Raw genomic sequence first — 18,088 nt, forward strand, 5'->3', positions numbered from 1 at the left:
AGTTCTGGGTCCAAGAAGCGAAGAAATAATGACTGCATTACGCAGATTAGGCAACCGCGGAAGTTCTCTGAATGAGAAAAGGCAAAAGATGGAAGTTTCTCTGAGTAGAAAGATGGAAATTCGCCTTTTCGCATTTAGAAAACTTCCGTGGCTGCCTAATCTGCGTAATGAAGCCATGATTTCTTCACCTCTTGGACCTGAAACTCTTTTATTAATCAAAGAACACGCCTGCATTATTTCCATCTCTTGCTCTGGATCCATCTGCCATTGATTTTTGCTAGAAACCTGATCTGCCGATGTTACAAACAAAACAGTTGGTAGGTGTAACATTCTTCGAAAAAGTACACAGTACTTAAAATATATTTGAAAGTAAAAGTGAATGGAAGGAGTAGTAAGATAATGACATGACTCACCAATAAATAGAAATTGAAGATGAGTTTACCTACTGTACTTTGAGATTTAGATGGTGACTTGGGCAACAAAGGTGCCATTCTTTCGAACACACCAATGTCCTGAGACGCGTTGTTTTCTTTTGAAGAGTTAATAGCACTAGGCGGTCCTGGAGTAAACGTTTGCACAGTCTTCTTCAATTCATTATCCACAATCTTCATGAGTTCATGAAAATATGAAGAGTTGATAGCATCAGTTGGTCTTGGAGCGGACGAAGATGTGTCGACTGCAGCAGCATTGATTCACTGACATCGGAAGCATGATGATTTGAGAGTGAAAAAGAAAGTTTGGGGATAGTGTCCACATTATGCTTTTGTAGTGCAACAAAATCTGAAAACCACAGGGTGTCTCTCTTTGTATAAAACATAATATATGCTTCCTCTGCCAAAACAAGATCTTCGTGAACCCGAGAAATCTATGACAATCGAACATAATTTCAAGTTAGTTGTCGTCCAAGATGCTTGTCCAAATAGACTAGCAGTGACATATAAAAAAGAATATTATTGCAATATTCTATGTACCATCGAGTCACCAAATTTGTACCATTCATTTGGTTCAGCACAAATGAAGCAGTAATAGTGTCCCGAAATAGATATAGACCCGGCGTGCACTATAACTGCATAAAGATCGTACTTTATTTGTTCCTGTTGAGACATGGAAGAATTGAAAAATAACTTCATCTTACTACTAACAAAAGATGAAATGAAGGGAAGAAAGTTCTTAAAAAGTAAATGTACTAACAGATACTCACATTAATTGTTTGGTTGTTATCGGTGTAAAAAAGCAAGTCCAATTCCAGCAGAAATGACACATGCTTGTCAACCTTCCGCTCAACAGAACCATTGTTCTGGAACCTCTTCAGATGGAAGATAGAAATGGTAGGGACATTGTATAGCATCAACTGCTTCTCAATTGAGACTTGCACATTACATATTTCACAAGAAAACTTGATCTCTGGATCATCAAGTTTCTCAACTCTTGTGAATGACTCCAACGCTGAATGTAAGTTGTCGACGTCCTTGATCTCCAGACTCAGGTCTATGAGAGGCACGTAAGTGTTGGAGTAGTGGCCACAGTTGCAACAGCAAAACTGTAATTTGAGAAAGACAGATTAAGATTACAAACTTCATATATAGAAGATACATATGGATAATAAGATAGTATTCTTGTATTCTTACCTTGCTGACAAGACAGACGCAAAAAACTTGTTGGACAATGTCACTGCATCGGCTTTCAAGCCTATTGAGAAAGCATTGCAAGAATTCATGAGCATCTTCCTTCTCATACTTATGGAAACCAGACGTAAAATCTGATATTTTCACAACTTTAAGGACCACAAACTACACAACCATTCATACATCATCATTGATGAGAATGTTGTTTCGATGCTTGCAGTAGCAACATGCAAAGTTAAAAGTAAACTTCAGAAGAAAATAAATAAATGACACGAGTAAGGATACAGATCAAATTCTCAACAAGTCTCCACGGTGAGACAGAACGACCCTCATAAGCCTCATAAACCAATGAAAGGCCAATAAGCTCTTTGAAAATGCAGATTAAACAGAAATCTGCAGCGACAATGCAAAGAAAAGAAATGAATAGAATATCAATAATAACTCGAAATGGAACAAAACAACAACTATCTTTGAGAACAAATGTCCTTACGATCACATGGCACTACATGAGCTTTATGCAGAAGGAGGTCAAACAGTGGCACTATGTTCATGAAACATTGCAATACCGCATTCAGAAAGCATGTGTTCCCTAAGTTAAGTAGTCCAGCACCCTGATAGAACAACAAAAATGACAAAAATTTAGAATCTCAACTGATATATACATACATATACACATATGGCTGATACAAATATAACAGAAATGTTATAAAAAAAATACATACATTTAGTCGAGGTGCATGAAGCTAGCTCAGACACCACTGTCAATTAAGATTCCAAAATAATTAACTAAAAGTAGTTGGAAGATGTATATCATATTATAATTCATGTATATCTAGTCTACAATTTTATGTATATTAACTAAAAGTACAGGCTAAAAGGGATAAAGGTATAAATTGTTTAAGGGATAAAGCTATAAATTGTTTACTTGATAATAAGAGTGTTAAAAGTCCATACCTTGTAAGTTTTCAATACATTAGATGTCCACACAAGCCTTTTTTCTTCTTTTTCTCTTGCAAAATCACACTTGGGATCAAGTGACTTGATGGGCTTTGCTTCAAAATCACATTTGGGCCCAACTAACGCAATGGGCTCAGCTTCAAAATTACATTTGGGCCCAACTGAGCTAATGGGATAGGCTTCAGAATCACATTTGGCCTCAAGTGACCTTATGGGCTTAACCTCAATATCATATTTGGGCTCAACAATGGTGTTAACCTCAAAATCATATTTGGGCTCAATTGATGCAGTGGGCTTATCATCAATTGGCCAATCATCAGCAAACCATTCTAAGTCCATTGTATCATAATTATCATCAAAAGAACTAGAACTATCAATCGAAGGATCAGAATCAGAAGATTTTGCATTTTTGGAATCTACTTTTTCCTAAAAAAAACCATCATTTTTTGGAATTTGATCAGTTGTTTTTCGATCCGCACCAATCAAATCCTTGAAGGAATCAACTGACTTAACATGTTTGTGTTGTTGTTTTTTTTGCTGTCCATTGAAAGAAAAGCAACAAAAAAATGCTGAAAATCAAGTTTTTTTTTTTGGGGGGATAAAATCAAGATTGGTTATTCAATGAAATCAAGTTTTTCTTTAGGAAAAATAATCAAGATTTTTGGTGTAAAGAATGAGTTTTGTAACGCTTTTTAATACAAGATAATTCTTTGTAATGATGAGGAAAATAACATATAAGAAGTGGTTTATATAGAAAATGAAATCAAGAAATAGGTTTTTTGATTTGGAAAGTAACTTAATATTTGTCTTTTATTACTAAATATTTGAAGGATTTTGGAATTTGGAGAGTTGGTTGGAAGTTATGTAGTGAGCAGTGGATTTTTATAATTGGAGGTATTTGAAATGGGAGGGAATGAAATATTAGACATTGTATTCCATTGGAGTGGGGGTGGGGGATAGGGGGAGGGATAGTAAGTATTTTCTAAGTAGGGAAGTTAGTTGGGGAAGTATGCCAAAAAGGCTCTTTTGAAAACTATTTAGCCATTTAGACAAGACTTTTTAATAATTTGTCATATACCCTATTTAATCCACATCATCACAAACTTTTTCAACTCAACAAATTCACCCACAAGTTTTATAATACTATACTTTAATCAAATATTTTCAACTTAACAAATTCATCCACAAGTTTCTAATAATACATTTCAATCCACTCCATCATCCACTATTATATAATACAAAAATAACAAGGTTTCTAATAATACATTTCAATCCACTCCATCAACCCCAATAGAGCATATTACTCATAAATTCACAAAAAATATTCAAGAACACTCTCTAGGGTTCCATATTAATAATTCAAATAAATCAAGATTCAACCGTGGTTTTCAAAACAAATTGAAGATTTGGAATACCCAAACTGTGGGCATGAAAAAGCATCCTTTAAATTTCTGGATAGAGGTACGTGGGGTTTATTTATCCTAAAAACTACATGGGATTAAAATCATTAGAGCATGATTTTTAGATTTTTATGCATGAATTTCAAAGGGTTTTGGAATCTATGTTCTAAATTGCGTACTCCAAATGTTTTAATGTTACTATTGTTTTGACCTTGTGGTCAAATCCCCTAAATTGATTTACATGTATACGTATATGTATGGAATTTGACATTTAAGATCATTGAGAGCATAAATTATGAACTCCCTCTCGTGTATTAAATTAAAGATTATGGTTTTGTGATTTTAAAGATGTTTTCGCAATATTATAGCATTTGAGCATGATTTGAAATTGTTGAGAGGGTGTTTCTTGATATAAATGCGTTCTTGTATTTAAGAGAAAGAACTGCATGTGAACTGTACTACTGAAATGCTTGACAAAGATGAATTCCTTGCATGTGTTAACATGAGGTTTGAGAAAGAGTTTCTTTGAATTGAATTATAGAAATGGTGGTCCCGAAACTTGTGCTTTGATAACAGAGATGTACAATAGACTAATAATGGCTCAGAGATGTGACTTGCAAGTCAATGGTATGACGATGCCATATGTATTTATGCCATAACAGACTATGTTTTCAGAGCATGTTTTCAAAGTATGTTTTCAGAGATTGTATGTTTTGATAGAGTTTTAAAAAGTGGCTTCAAGAGGGTTAGGTGGTTACCCTCTTAGCCTGAAACCGTATTTGCCGATACGGGTAGATTATTATTGTATGCTGGAGACGATCGTGTGGCATAGTAGATTCAGAGACTCCGATCATTGTGGCACACTTTGGTTGGGGGCTTCGCTGCCGAGTTAATGACAATTTCCATACAACCCATGAAATTTTTCAGAGTTGTAGGGTATACTACTTAGCAGATTTCTCAAAGTTTAGATGATTTTTACAGAGTCTTTAAAATGCCCAAGTGAATTCTTACTATATGATATACTTATGAACTGTTTTAAATTGCTCTCATACATGTTGAATAATAAATGATTATTTTGGATATGCTCTGCGTACCAGTACATCTGTATTGACCCCCTTCTACTCCTACCTCTCAGGTTCTGAGACTCATTCTAGGGGTCCAGATAAGCAGTAGATAATTCAAATAGCTAATCAGATTGCGTAGTGGTGAGCCTTCTCTATTCCAGAAGGCCTTTCTTTTCAGATTATATCACTTATTTCAGTTTTTGTCTACTGGGGGGCCTTGTCCTAGTTTCAGACAGTTGTCAGATTTTCATGTAATAGATATTTCACAGACTAAGTCAGATGTTATTTAGATGTAGTTGATTTACAGTTTTCATACTTATGTTGAATTCAGAATTGACCATGTTTCCATAACAGATTATGTTTCTGCATCTTCTTTTATTATACGAATGTTGTGCATGATTACCAGATAGAGAAGGTCATTCTGGGCCTTCATGGTTCGGGCTGTCCGTCACGGCCAGCCCCTAGTTCGGGTCGTGACAAGAGCTCCCCAGATCCCATTGGGTATGTTGTTATTATTATGGAGCTGATTTTCTACTATCGAAAATAGCTTCTCTATCTCACCAGCCTCTCTACATCACCTTCGAAGTAGAGGTAAGGTCTGCATACACTATGGAGCTCCCCAGACTCCACTGGGTATGTTGTTGTTGTTATAGAGCTATTTTTCAGGTACCTTCTGTTCTTATACATGCTAGCTTTACCAATGAAATTTTGTGTTTTTTGGTAGTTTTGTGAGGCTTGCATTTTAGGCCATGTTACTTGAACTCTCAAAAAATGTTGCCGCACTCGGGTCGGATTCTCCAAAAATACACTACTTTTGGAGTATATGACAGCAACCATCATTTTTGAAGGGTATGCCGGGCAACATAAGTTTTAGGTTTTATGAGGTACTGGCAACGTAAGTTTTAGGTTTTATGAGGTACTACAAAAAATGATTAGGAATGTTGAAATTATTGGAATCAATAGGTTAGGAGAATCTGATATTTGTAGTCTAGAACTCGTTTTTATGTAGAAGAGTGGAACTATAGAAGGAATCTGATAGTACTAATTAGTATCCTTATTTACACATAAAAACCATAGATGCACTCGGCATAGGTTGGGATTTGGGGCTTTCAAATATATGGTTGATTTGACATTCTATCCAATGGAATGTTTTAACCCCTACGAATACCTTGTTAGCTGGCTTTCATATCAAGCAACTGGTACTCCAAGGTTTGATGGATATTGAAGTGGAGGAAGATGATTCTGACATAAGTTGGATAAATCTCCCAAGATTTATATTACATGGATTTAGCTGTGCACAAGTATTTGCACTTGTAGGTGTTTTTTTCCATAATCTGCTCAGTGCACTCTCACCATGTACACTTTCTTGACACGATACATTAGGTTAAATTAGAGATCCATGTTACAATAGGCCAACATAGTAGTATAGTCAACACCTAAAATTCTTTATAGTTAGACTAAAGACAGGCCCGAAGGTAGATAGCTACTGAACAAACAGCATCTCCAGTCCTGTATGAGTTGAAGGGATCATTTTCACCCGTGAAGGAGGTAGTTAATATTTTAGGAAGTGCTGAGAGAATATTGATGGAAGAATTAAACAGCAAAATGTATCTTTAAACGGAAATTGCAGTGTATGGGAATTAACAACGACAATTACAGAGGATGGAGTTCCCTCAATTATGACTTAAGTACTATACAAGGGGTAAGAATGTGAGACTTCTAGATAGTGCTATCCAAAAGGTTGGGGATCTCATTGTTGATTATCTCGTTCAAATTCCTTTGAGTCATACCAGGAAACTTAAAGAAAGCTTTTGGAGCTAGAAAGTTGTTTAGATATCAGTAGGTCACTCTGACTGTCTAGAACTAAGATGCTTACTTCTGGATTTGTGTTGTTGAAGTCAGACTGATGTTGCATGTGACATGGATGAAGTGTTAGCTTCGTGAATAGCTAAGGGATGCTGTGTTTTCCCTATATGTCCTTGTATTATTGTGCACTATCGTAGTGTTTTTAATAATAAAGTACCCGAGCTTTCTCTAAAAGAGAAAAGTTGATATCTTGGAAGATTGGGTTGTTATCTCGATTCGACATTCTGCTACAACAGCTCCAAAGCCAGTGCTTCTTCATTTTGCCAAACTATTGGTATGACCACCTCAAGGGACTTCCTGTATTTGTTCCCAGGACAGATGGTGGCAAGACTGAACCCAAGTATACCTCCAGGGCGGCCGAATTGTATAAACAATTACCCTCAAAAGAAGTTGCTAAAAGTAGAGCGGAGGAAAGTAAAACAGAGGATGCCGGTTTGCCAGCATCACCTGTTGCCTCTCAGGCTGTGCAGACTACAAATAGATTTTCTAATATTAAGACTAGTGAAGCTCCAAAAGAAACTTCATCATTTAAGGATGAGACACCAGAGATTTCCGCTTCACCCAAAGCATCACAATCTGTTTTTACTACTTCGATTAAGAAACCTATAGTTGCAAAGAAATCTGGCAAGCCAGGTGGACTTGGAGCTTGGAAACTTACTAAAAAGGTACGATCTTAGTCTTCCAAGCTGTAGAAATGGGTGCAGGGTATCAATTGCATACTTTAAAATGAAGATTTATGCATGCCGTTTAGAGTAAGGTGTTTAACAAATTTGGAATTCAAATTAATTGATTGAGCATTTTCACAGTCAAGTGAAAGTCTGTACGACCAGAAGCCTGAAGAACCGCCTGTTTAAGTTTCTTCCTCCAACTCTGCAAGTAATTTCACCAACTGGTGGCTCATCATCATTCACATCTCGTTTCGAGTACACAGACAATGTCCAACACTCTGAGATAAGTTCTGGACGTGTTCTTAACCATGTATCCCCTCCAATGTCCCCCAATTTTTTTGCGGACTATGGAATGGACAGCAGTTTCACAAAGAAAAACTCGAAATCTTCGAAAGTTCAAGTGAGTTCTTATTCTAATTTTTATGCTTACTGTGATACAAGGATTCTAATAAAGTTGTCACAGTAAAATTTTATTAGTGACATGTTTTTGTGAGATATGAAGAAAGTAGTGTCAGATTTGGCTAGAAGGGAAAGATATAAACTTCATCATGCACGTTGTCATTCCAGGATATTAATTCCTTAGTGTGATCATGCCTTTCTCCACATCCTATTACCTATTTTACTTCTACAATGATCTATCTGGAGCTGGCTTGAATTTTTTCTGAAGCCTGCAGAAGTGTTATCCAAGACGAGCAATATTTGTTTTTCACAATCAAAGAAAAATCAAGCTCGATTGGTTTGTGATTTGATTTTTACCCATGGCCTGCTGGATTTGGAGCAGAAGTTTAGCCGTTGTATATATACACATAGATGATACAGTTAGGTGGTGGTCTGGTGGACTATATTTTGATCAATACAAAGTTGGGGGTAGTGAATACTTACTTGTGAGAGATTTGTTGCTTCTTGATTCTATTCCAGCATCCTTTGTTGTCCAATTACAAGGATTGTTATTGATTTAAGAAAAGATTGTTTCTGTTTGAACGTTTCTGTTTGAACTTCAAATTCTTCCATGACGGTGGATTTCTTTTTTTTTTTTTTTTTTATGAAACAGAACAACCCATTAGCTCTCTGGATATACTAATTGGTCGACTCACTTCCCAACCGTATAAACATTTTCATTTGGTTACCCAAATTGCTAGAGTATCTCTAGCTTTTTAGTCATTCAAGAAAAAAAATTAAGATGTTACATTCTAAATATCCAATGCAAGTTTCAAGTGTTTGATTACTATAATGTAAAACAAAATTGACTACTGGATGTTTTGTAATATTTGCTTGGAATTTTTTCACCTCATTTGGTGTTGGATTGTCCTTTAGATTGTGATTTATTGTTCGCACTCTGTTCTTCTTTTGCTTGTGATCTATGAGTAGACTGCTTTGTGTAAGTTGTTTCTGCATTCTTCAAGTTTTTTTGTTTTGGGGTCGACGGTGGTTCGGACCAGCTTTGCGCTCATCTCAGCTAATCTCCCACCATACAAGTACATGGCTTGGGCAGATGGAAAAAAGATCACACTTTGAACCTGAGACTCATGGTTCTCCCCCACTTCCATTGATGCCACACTTTCCTATGCTCTTTTTTCCTTTAACAGTTCTACTGACGGGTGTTTGTTTTACTTAATTAACTCGTATCCTATTTTAATTAGATTGAGGAAACTGATGAAGCAAGGAAGAAGTTTTCTAATGCAAAAGCCATTTCATCTGCCCAATTCTTTGGTGATCAGAGAAAAGCTGAAATGGAAGCATCAGTTTCTTTGCAAAAATTCTCGGTATGCATGTCTGCTTATTTTAGATAACATTCTCATATATTTAGGATGTAGCTGTTTCTTTAAATTGGCATGCAAACGTACTGACTTGACCGTCTCCCCTTCTGCATTCATTGTCGTAGTTATGGTCTAGTCCCATAAATTAATTAGAAATAGTTCTTTACTGTCACAACAATAATATGTCCTGTGTTTCACCTTGTTCCCGTTCCCTTTTTTTCCTAATGCACTATACTTCTGCCCATGCTATCATTTTTCTTCGAACTTGTCTTAACTTGAAAAGACTATTCAGAGGTGCTACTGTGAGAGCCTTTTACAGTGGAATTTATCGAAGTACCATTATAGCAGCACATGGGTCGCAGAACCATAGTCCTTATGTATCTGCATGTTGTAGATAGTTTATTATGTTGTTTACTGGGGATGGATAGTTCCCGAAATTCCATTTGTCAAAGTTGTTGCTTCAAACCACCTCTTTCTTGTTGGCTTCAGAATTGCTTTTGATCATTTGCTTTACAAGTTGTCTACATGTTGCCGTGCTGATGTATTGCGGTATGTTTAAACCCCTAAATTCTTTCTAAAATACTTAAATAAATATGATCGGTAAACTAAAACGATCTCCCTAGCTTATAGCATTTGCCATTGATCAGGTTAATTACTAGCTACCTTTAGCCTATCCGTTGCTTTCATTAGTGCTTATTCTTTATCTAATCTGACTGATGGAGGAATATTTCTTTTACCATCGACTCGCAAACTGAGTTGGGTGTATACTTGAACTTGAACCCATCAAAAAGGAATGCTGATTTGGAACCTTGCTGGGAATAAAATCCTCGTGTTTAAGTGGATCATGGTTGAGGAGGCCTATTATCCATTAGAATCGTGTTCCAGTTGGCTCTCGGAAATTTCTCGGGTACTAAAATAGGAATAAGAAAAAGAAGATTGTAGCCGAAGAAGTACACCTAAAAATGTTTTCTTCTGTTATCTATTCTCAGGGTTCAAGTGCCATTTCAAGTGCAGACCTTTTCGGCAACGATAATAGATCAGATCTGCATCTCTCTGCTAGTGATCTCATTAACCGGATCTCATTCCAGGTATAGAAGCAATTACGACACAAATGTAAACGCTTTTCTCTAACCAGAAGAAGATATTGAAAGGATCGCTATATCGTTTGTCTCTATGTTTTCAGGCACAACAGGACATGTCCTATCGGAAAAACATTGCTGGAGAAACTTGAAAGAGACTTGGCTCATTTGCGTCAACCTTAATCGCCGATTTTCAAGACTGAATTCTGTGAGCTTACAAGACCTAATAAACTCAGGCAGATGTGAACATTTTGTATGAAATTCTTTTGGTGGATGAAAAATTAGATTAAACTCTTTATGTATGTTGCTTTCTTTATCTTCGTTTAGTTCTTCATGAGGTTCGTGTAGAGCGTTGTTCAACTTTGTACTAGGTTGCATCTTGAATTGTGAAATCATTGAATTGTAAACTAGTGAAAGCTTTTGTTTCAACTCTTTTGCTTTATGCATCCAGTATTCAAATTTCACCGGTCCATTTAGTTCGGACCCGTGCCCCTGACACCAACTCCATCAAGAGTTTCTCCATTACAGGACTTGAACCCGAGACATCTGGTTGATCGAGAGATTCTGACAAGTTACTTCTTTTCCCTTGCGATACAAATTAACATGCATTATTGGTGGAAGAAAGGTTTCATCTTATTAGTTTAGTAGCATGGGAGTCACAGTAGTTATGGCAGATTAAGCTAGAAGATGACCAATTTCGCCTTATCATATTTGGTCTTGAGTAACCATAGGACTTAGAAGGAGAGCCTTGGAGTAACTGGTAAAATTGCTGTGAAGGGGCAAATCAAAGGCCCATTGGGATTGGGCATGAACGAGCCTCGACTGGGCTGATGAAAAAAGAAAAATTTCTCCCATTGCATCAACAATTCATTTCCTTAGGAAGGAGCTGTGAGGGTCCGAAAAAGAAAAATTTCTCCCATGGCATCAACAATTCATTTCTTTAGGAAGGAGCTGCGAGGGTTCGGACCAGGGTGATTTCGTGAGTAAATGGCCCGACATTCAAGCAATTAATCATTGTTTCTATCAAAGACTTCGAGACAGTGGTGACCAGAAGGTCACAACATTGATGAAAAAAGAAAAACTTCTCCCATCGCACCCACAATTAATTTCTTTAGGAAGGAGCTGAGAAGGTTCGGACTGGAGTGATTTCATGATCAAATGGCCCGACATTCAAGTAATTAATCATTCTTTCTATCAGAGACTTCGAGACATTAGCTTGAAAACAGACAGAAATCCAAGGTAAGACTGTGTACAATGCGGTCGGGCCCTTTCTCGGACTCCGCGCATAGCGAAAGCTTTAGTGCATCGGGCTATTCTTTTTTAGTAACAGTAAGACTTAGCTTAGGGGTGGAATGAGCCTTGGGCCAACATGATTTCAAATATTTTCGACGAGTTTAATTATTGTTATCTTTTAATATGATACTGTATATTTTCTCGTTTTACGTTTTTACCCTTAACGTTACTTAAATATATTCATTAACAAAATAACCAAACAAACAAAAATTGTTCTGCTATCCAATAGTCAATTTGGCTACTATATATTCATAGGACATACACCATACTAATTTTCAAATTGTTTCGTCGATAAAGAAAAAGAAAAAAGTGATTTATAATATGAAATCCTATAAATGTATAGAGTAAGAATTTTAAAATTAGATGATCACATACAAGTATAATTATCCTTTCAACGTAATTTTTATAATAATTGATAAGAAACTAAATATTCGTGCAACATACGTACATAAGTGCGTGGATGACTGATTTTAGTAGAAGTAATATATTATTTTAGTTTGTCAAACCCAATGGTGATAATAATACTGAAAATTATTTGATTAAAAAAAATATTAGCATCATCAAATAAACAAGGGAAAAGGCTCAAATATGCCACTGAACTATCAGAAATGGCTCATTTATGCCATCGCCGTAACAAAACTGACCCATCCATGTCATTACTTTTGACAGCCGGTTTTCAGAAAACAGCTTTGCCACGTGGCAGCATATCAGAGGTCCACGTCAATTTTTTTTTAAAAAAATTTTATTTATTTTTTTCTAAAAAAATTAATCCATTAAAGAGAATCCACCCAACTTTTTGATCCATTAAAAATTAGTTTGATCTATGACGATTAGGTTAATAGTAGAGCCAAAATTTTCACTAAAAGAATTTTAAAATAACATTAAAATATATATGAAGAAATCAATGAACATATATATATATATATATATATATATATATATATATATAAAATATACATTAATTTATTTTATACTCCCACACAAATATATAATACTCCCATGTTATGTAACTTATCAAGAATATATTGAATTTACTTTTGTTTTTCTATGTGCAAACTGGCCTTAGACTATAGTATACAAATTCCATGTCATCTTCATTTTATTCTTTCTTCTTAGATATTTTATTTCATTACAGAGAAAAGAACAATAAAATTTTGTAATTACTCAATTCATTGAATTAAGTATATAATGACATGATAAAGACTATACATACATAATACTTGTGAGTTGCAACTTGCATGCATGGCTTATATATTATTTTTATTCAATTTTTAATTAGGATTGGACCACTTAAAATTAATTATATAAGGATATAAAACTATGACTTCTCACCAATTTTTATGTAACTATATCATTAAATTAAATTGTAATTTAAGAAAAATATAATTGTAATTTAGACAAATATTCTACCTCCAATGATTAATGTTGATTTTCAAATAATTATCTTAATATATAATTGTGTCAAAACATTAAACGACATATTAAAAAAGATGAAAGGGAGTAGTACAATGAGTGTCTGAGAGAACAATGTCCCACCTGAAAAGTAAAAAAGAAATGAAATTATTTATAAAATGTCGTATATTTAAGATCTCTTGAATAAAAAATGTCAATTTGGTTCAAAGCGAATGATATCATACAATATTAAAAGTATTTTATGGTAATTAATTAGCACAATAATTGATATCAATGCCACTGTACTAAAATTTTTGCAGGATGGGTATGAGGATGATAAAGTGACGGCATGAGATGTATATGATTTTGTGGAGCATATTGTCACGACCAGAGCTGGGCCCTGACCGCGACGAGCATCCTGAACCATGAAAGCTCAGGCACCCCTTTCTATCTAGCAATCGTGAACACCATTCATATACAATAAAGAAAAAATGTGAAAAATGATTACAACGGAATCATGGTGAACTTTTATTACAAACTACTCAATACTGAAATAAATTCGTAAAGATCAACATCTAACACTTGTCTGCAAAATCTCTACTAACTGAAAATAATCTCTGTCTAAAGAATGGGACAAGGCCCCCAGTCAGACCCTAAATCAAAATAAAATAACAATGACATATACATTAGGCCCTCCAAAATAAGGGAGGCTCACCAGCTGCGAACTTGTGACAAGACAATCTACTGCTTAACGGGACCCTAGGACTATGTATCAGAATCCTGAAATATAGGGAGTCAACACAGAAGTACTGGTACGCAGGGCAATCCAAAATAATGAATTTATACATATGTAACATAGGTGAGAGCAAGTCATAAAACATTATGCATGAAATAGTTTAAAATACAAGGGCCATTTCAAAAGATCTTAGAGAAATCTTGTCAATGCGATTTCATTCTTTGTATTACTTCTGAGCTAGATAGCACACCCTACATTTCTACAATCCCACGGGCTATATGGATTCCGCCCTTGACTCGGCGGCCAAGCCCCCAATCCAAGTTTGCCGCAAGGATTGGGGTGTCAGCACGGGGGGACATGCAAGATCACAAAGCAGGGTGTCATAATCCCCAATCAAGTCAACATGTCATGGTAGTGCACAAGATCACAAAGCAGGGCTCCTAACCATAAATTCCAATTTGGGACGACATGAATTAAGGTACACGAGATCACAAAGCATGGTACCATAATTTCATGTCGGCAAATCACGGTTTGTAGCATAGATTTTTTCAACTCGTACTTTCTTCGGGTAACCATCTAAATCTATTTAAGCCCATTTTTAACCTTTTCTAAACATGCAACTTTCTGAATTCAAAATCTGAAATCTAATTTCTATTCAATTCTATGTCTGTCATAGCATTGTCTGATTTGGTATCGTCATACCAAGACTTGCAAGTCATATTTCTGAGCCATTAAATATCATATCAAAGTTTTCTCTTTCAAAACATAAAGTTTAGACCACCATACTTCAAATAATTCAAGACGATTCATTCTTCCAAAAACATTTATCAAATTATGCAAAGATCATTCTTTTCAATCATTTCAACAAACATGTGGTGGTCGTGTATTTTTGAAAAACCATGCAATTCTTTATATATATATATATAGTCAAGAACATTGATACCATGCTTCTAAATAATATTCTAAAATCAAGAGGTATTGCAACATGAGAGGGAACGTAAATAATCATGCTCTAAATTCAATTAACAACTTAAACACATACATACATATATAAGATTACAAATCAATTTTGGGGAAAGGCCTCAAGACCAAATCAATATCATCAAAAACTTTAAAAGCATAAATCTAATTATAAATCAAAAATCTCTTTTTGTAAATTCATGATTTCTAAACTTTTAGCATGATTAAGAAGAATTTACCATGCCCATATAGGTATAGGAAAAGCCCACGCACCTTAGATAATTTAGTTTGAAAGATGGAATCCGGATCTTGTTCCTTTTCCTGGAATTCTTGATCTTAGGGATGAGTTCTTAATCTTTGGGGAAAGGATTAGGGTTGGATTTTTGAGAGGAATTGATTAGTTTGTGATGTATTTTGCCCAAATACTGATTTTATTACATGTTGTGGCTGAGGTGAGATGAAGGAAAAGACGAAAATACCCCTAAGGAAACAAAAAAGGTCGCAACAGTCCCTTAGTTGACAGGCTGATATGTTGAAGTAAATTGGGCATAACTTTTTACTCCAATATTGGATTTGGACGAAATTAGTTGTGTTGGAAAGAGAACTCAAATACCTTTCATTTGATATATAGAAATCCACCCAGTTTGTTAAATAACAGAAGTTATGGTCGATGAAAATTGGCCCAAGTTGAAGTGTCCACTAAAACTTAATCGATAGAATTGTTTTCAACTCATCTTAGAGTTAGGGGTTTCTTGTGACCTCAATTCACATTCAAAGGTTTTCCCACACTATAGGAGTGATCACCACACATACATTAACAAGGAATAATTTAGTTCCGGTCTATACGCATAGGAACAATGGTCTAAATTCTAGCCCGAAAGTATGGGGTGTTACATTATCCCCCCTTGGGATCATTCGTCCCCGATGGGTAGGGAATTTTGAAGCTCTAAAATTATAGAATAAAGAGCGTAACATCGCGTTGACCATTTTTCCTCAACAAAATATGCGAAGGCAGTTAACGAGATTTATGATAACCCATAGGGAAACATGTAAGCACGAAACATGTGATAACGAAACTTGATGTCGACACTATCTTGGCATGTGTTTTATTGCACATGATCAAAACATTGTAAGACATGATTTTTTTCCGAAAAACAGCAATTAGGAATAGAGAATATTTTTTTTTTATAATAATCTTCGGCCTAATTAAGATTGGTACAAGACATGAGATGAGATTCTAGCGGGACATAAGAATATTAACATTCTCCATCTTACAAGATACAATGAAAATACTTAAACTTGGAGACACTACTTGTCTACGCCCCAAACAATAAATTACATGCATCATCGCTATAATCCAACAAACAACTCAAGTCCTAACTTTAACTCAAGGAATACTAACACCATATTTAGCATTAGAATTGGATCATGAAATAGCTTCATCCAAATTACGGTTTGAGGGGAAAAAAGCTGGAAATTGCAAAAGGACCTGCCTGAGACACTGTAAAGCTGTGGTTTTCAGAGATGACTCGGATGGGGCTAGAAGTGGGAGCTTATTATTAATGAATGAGGTCTTTTCTCTCATAGATGACGAAAGAACGGATAGGAGAGTATTTCTTAAGGTGCAGAATTCCTCAAAAGCGCAGAAACAGTCTCCAATCATTTCTGGAGGAAAAAAAAAAAATCAAGATTTCACATAGTGATAATAGGATCTACTCTTGCAGCTTTCTTTGGGATAATTGTAAGTATCACTGCTTGCTTTGTTCTTCTGAAAAAGAGGACACGTGATTCCAGAAAGTCGGGGGATTTTTCGGATCTCGAACCAATCTTACCGGGAATGCTAACTTGGTTCACTTACAATGAATTAAAATAATAACAGAAGATTTCAGCAGAAAGCTGGGGGAAGGAGGATTTTGGCGCTGTATATGAAGGAACAATGAGTAATGGCATTAAAATAGCTGTAAAGCGTCTAGATGGTCTAGGTCATGTGATAGAGTCATTCCTAACAGAAGTAAAGATAGTCTGTGGCATTCACCACGTCAACCTGGTAAAACTCATTGGATTTTGTTCTGAAAAAAAAAACAAAGGCTTTTGATCTATGAACACATGGTAAATGGATCACTAGATAAGTGGATTTATAATAAGAATCAAGAAAATGGGCTTACATGGCATACAAGGCGAAGGATAATAACAGATATTGCCAAAGGATTAGCTTAGCTTCTTGACGAATGCAGCCAGAAGATAATTCATTTGGATATCAAACCACAACGTCCTGCTAGATCAAAATTTCAATGATAAGATATCTGATTTTTGGGATGTCAAAGCTAATTGAAACAGACAAAAGAAAAATTGAAACTAGAATGAGAGGAACAAGAGGATATTTAGCGTCTGAATGGTTGAACTCAGTAATCACTGAGAAAGTGTACGTGTATGCCTTTGGTATTGTGCTCTTGGAAGTTCTCTGTGGGCGGAAAAATTTAGACCCATCCCAGGCTTATGAAGATGTTCATTTGCTAACTGTTTTTGAAAGAAAAGCGGATCAACAACAACTCATGGATATGGTTGACAAAAACAATGAGGAAATGCAGATGCACAAAGAAGTAGTGTCAGAAATGATGAGCATTGCTGCGTGGTGTCTACAGGGCGATTTCACCAAGAGGACTTCCATTTCATTGGTGGTTAAAGCATTGGAAGGTTTGGTGTCTGTTGAAACCAACTTGTATTACGATTTCACTAGCCTACTGAGGTTTGAGCTGGCAACCTACAGAGCGAAGCCACTGACAGTTCAATATTGCCTTCAGTATTACATCGAGTCTAATCCACCTAAGTATTACTATGCTTCAAGTTCTCCGGATAGTATTCATTTCAGTTTTGATGGTCAAACACTTACTTCTCTGCAAGAATCTCGTACATCACCAGCTCAATTCATAAAGCTTCAGCCTGATGGGCATTTACGGGTATACCAATGGGATGAGAAAGCACTTATATTGGAAGTCATATCTGATCTTTCCCTTTCATATGGAGGGAACTGTGGGTATCCAACTGTCTGTGGAAGAGATGGCAGTTGTACTGGTGACGGGTGATGTAGTTGCCCCCCAGAGGAAAATTTCTTCATGCCATCAGATGAGAGGAAAAAGAAAAAAAAAAAATATAGGATGTTCACAGGTGACATCCATTAACTGCTAATCTTCGCAGAATTATAGTATCATATAGCTCAGGAATACCACATATTGGAGCACTGAGGGACATTATAGCTTCTTGTTTTGAGGTCGAAACATGACATGAGTTACA

General features: G+C 35.7%; 1 protein-coding gene, 1 long non-coding RNA gene and 2 pseudogenes across 2 annotated transcripts; 2 read left to right on the forward strand and 2 right to left on the reverse strand.

The window, feature by feature from the left end:
• Positions 1-277: 277 nt before the first annotated feature.
• Positions 278-2,921, reverse strand: LOC107865570 (ubiquitin carboxyl-terminal hydrolase 20-like). Its single transcript, XM_047408124.1, has 9 exons — positions 2,580-2,921; positions 2,116-2,236; positions 1,897-2,018; positions 1,629-1,790; positions 1,202-1,540; positions 972-1,094; positions 701-865; positions 414-605; positions 278-331 (listed from the first exon to the last, which is right to left on the reverse strand). The coding sequence occupies exons 1-9, from the start codon at positions 2,919-2,921 to the stop codon at positions 278-280; spliced, it is 1,620 nt and encodes a 539-aa protein (XP_047264080.1).
• Positions 2,922-6,966: 4,045 nt separating this feature from the next.
• On the forward strand, positions 6,967-10,845 carry LOC107865571 (annotated as a pseudogene).
• Positions 10,846-13,577: 2,732 nt separating this feature from the next.
• Positions 13,578-15,366, reverse strand: LOC107866483. Its single transcript, XR_001672957.2, has 2 exons — positions 15,071-15,366; positions 13,578-13,881 (listed from the first exon to the last, which is right to left on the reverse strand). It is a non-coding gene; the product is annotated as an uncharacterized LOC107866483 (long non-coding RNA).
• Positions 15,367-15,800: 434 nt separating this feature from the next.
• LOC107865573 lies at positions 15,801-17,880 on the forward strand (annotated as a pseudogene).
• The last annotated feature ends 208 nt before the right edge of the window (positions 17,881-18,088 follow it).

Source organism: Capsicum annuum, chromosome 3, assembly GCF_002878395.1.
Source record: "Capsicum annuum cultivar UCD-10X-F1 chromosome 3, UCD10Xv1.1, whole genome shotgun sequence".
In the NCBI taxonomy this organism is placed as follows: Eukaryota; Viridiplantae; Streptophyta; class Magnoliopsida; order Solanales; family Solanaceae; genus Capsicum; species Capsicum annuum.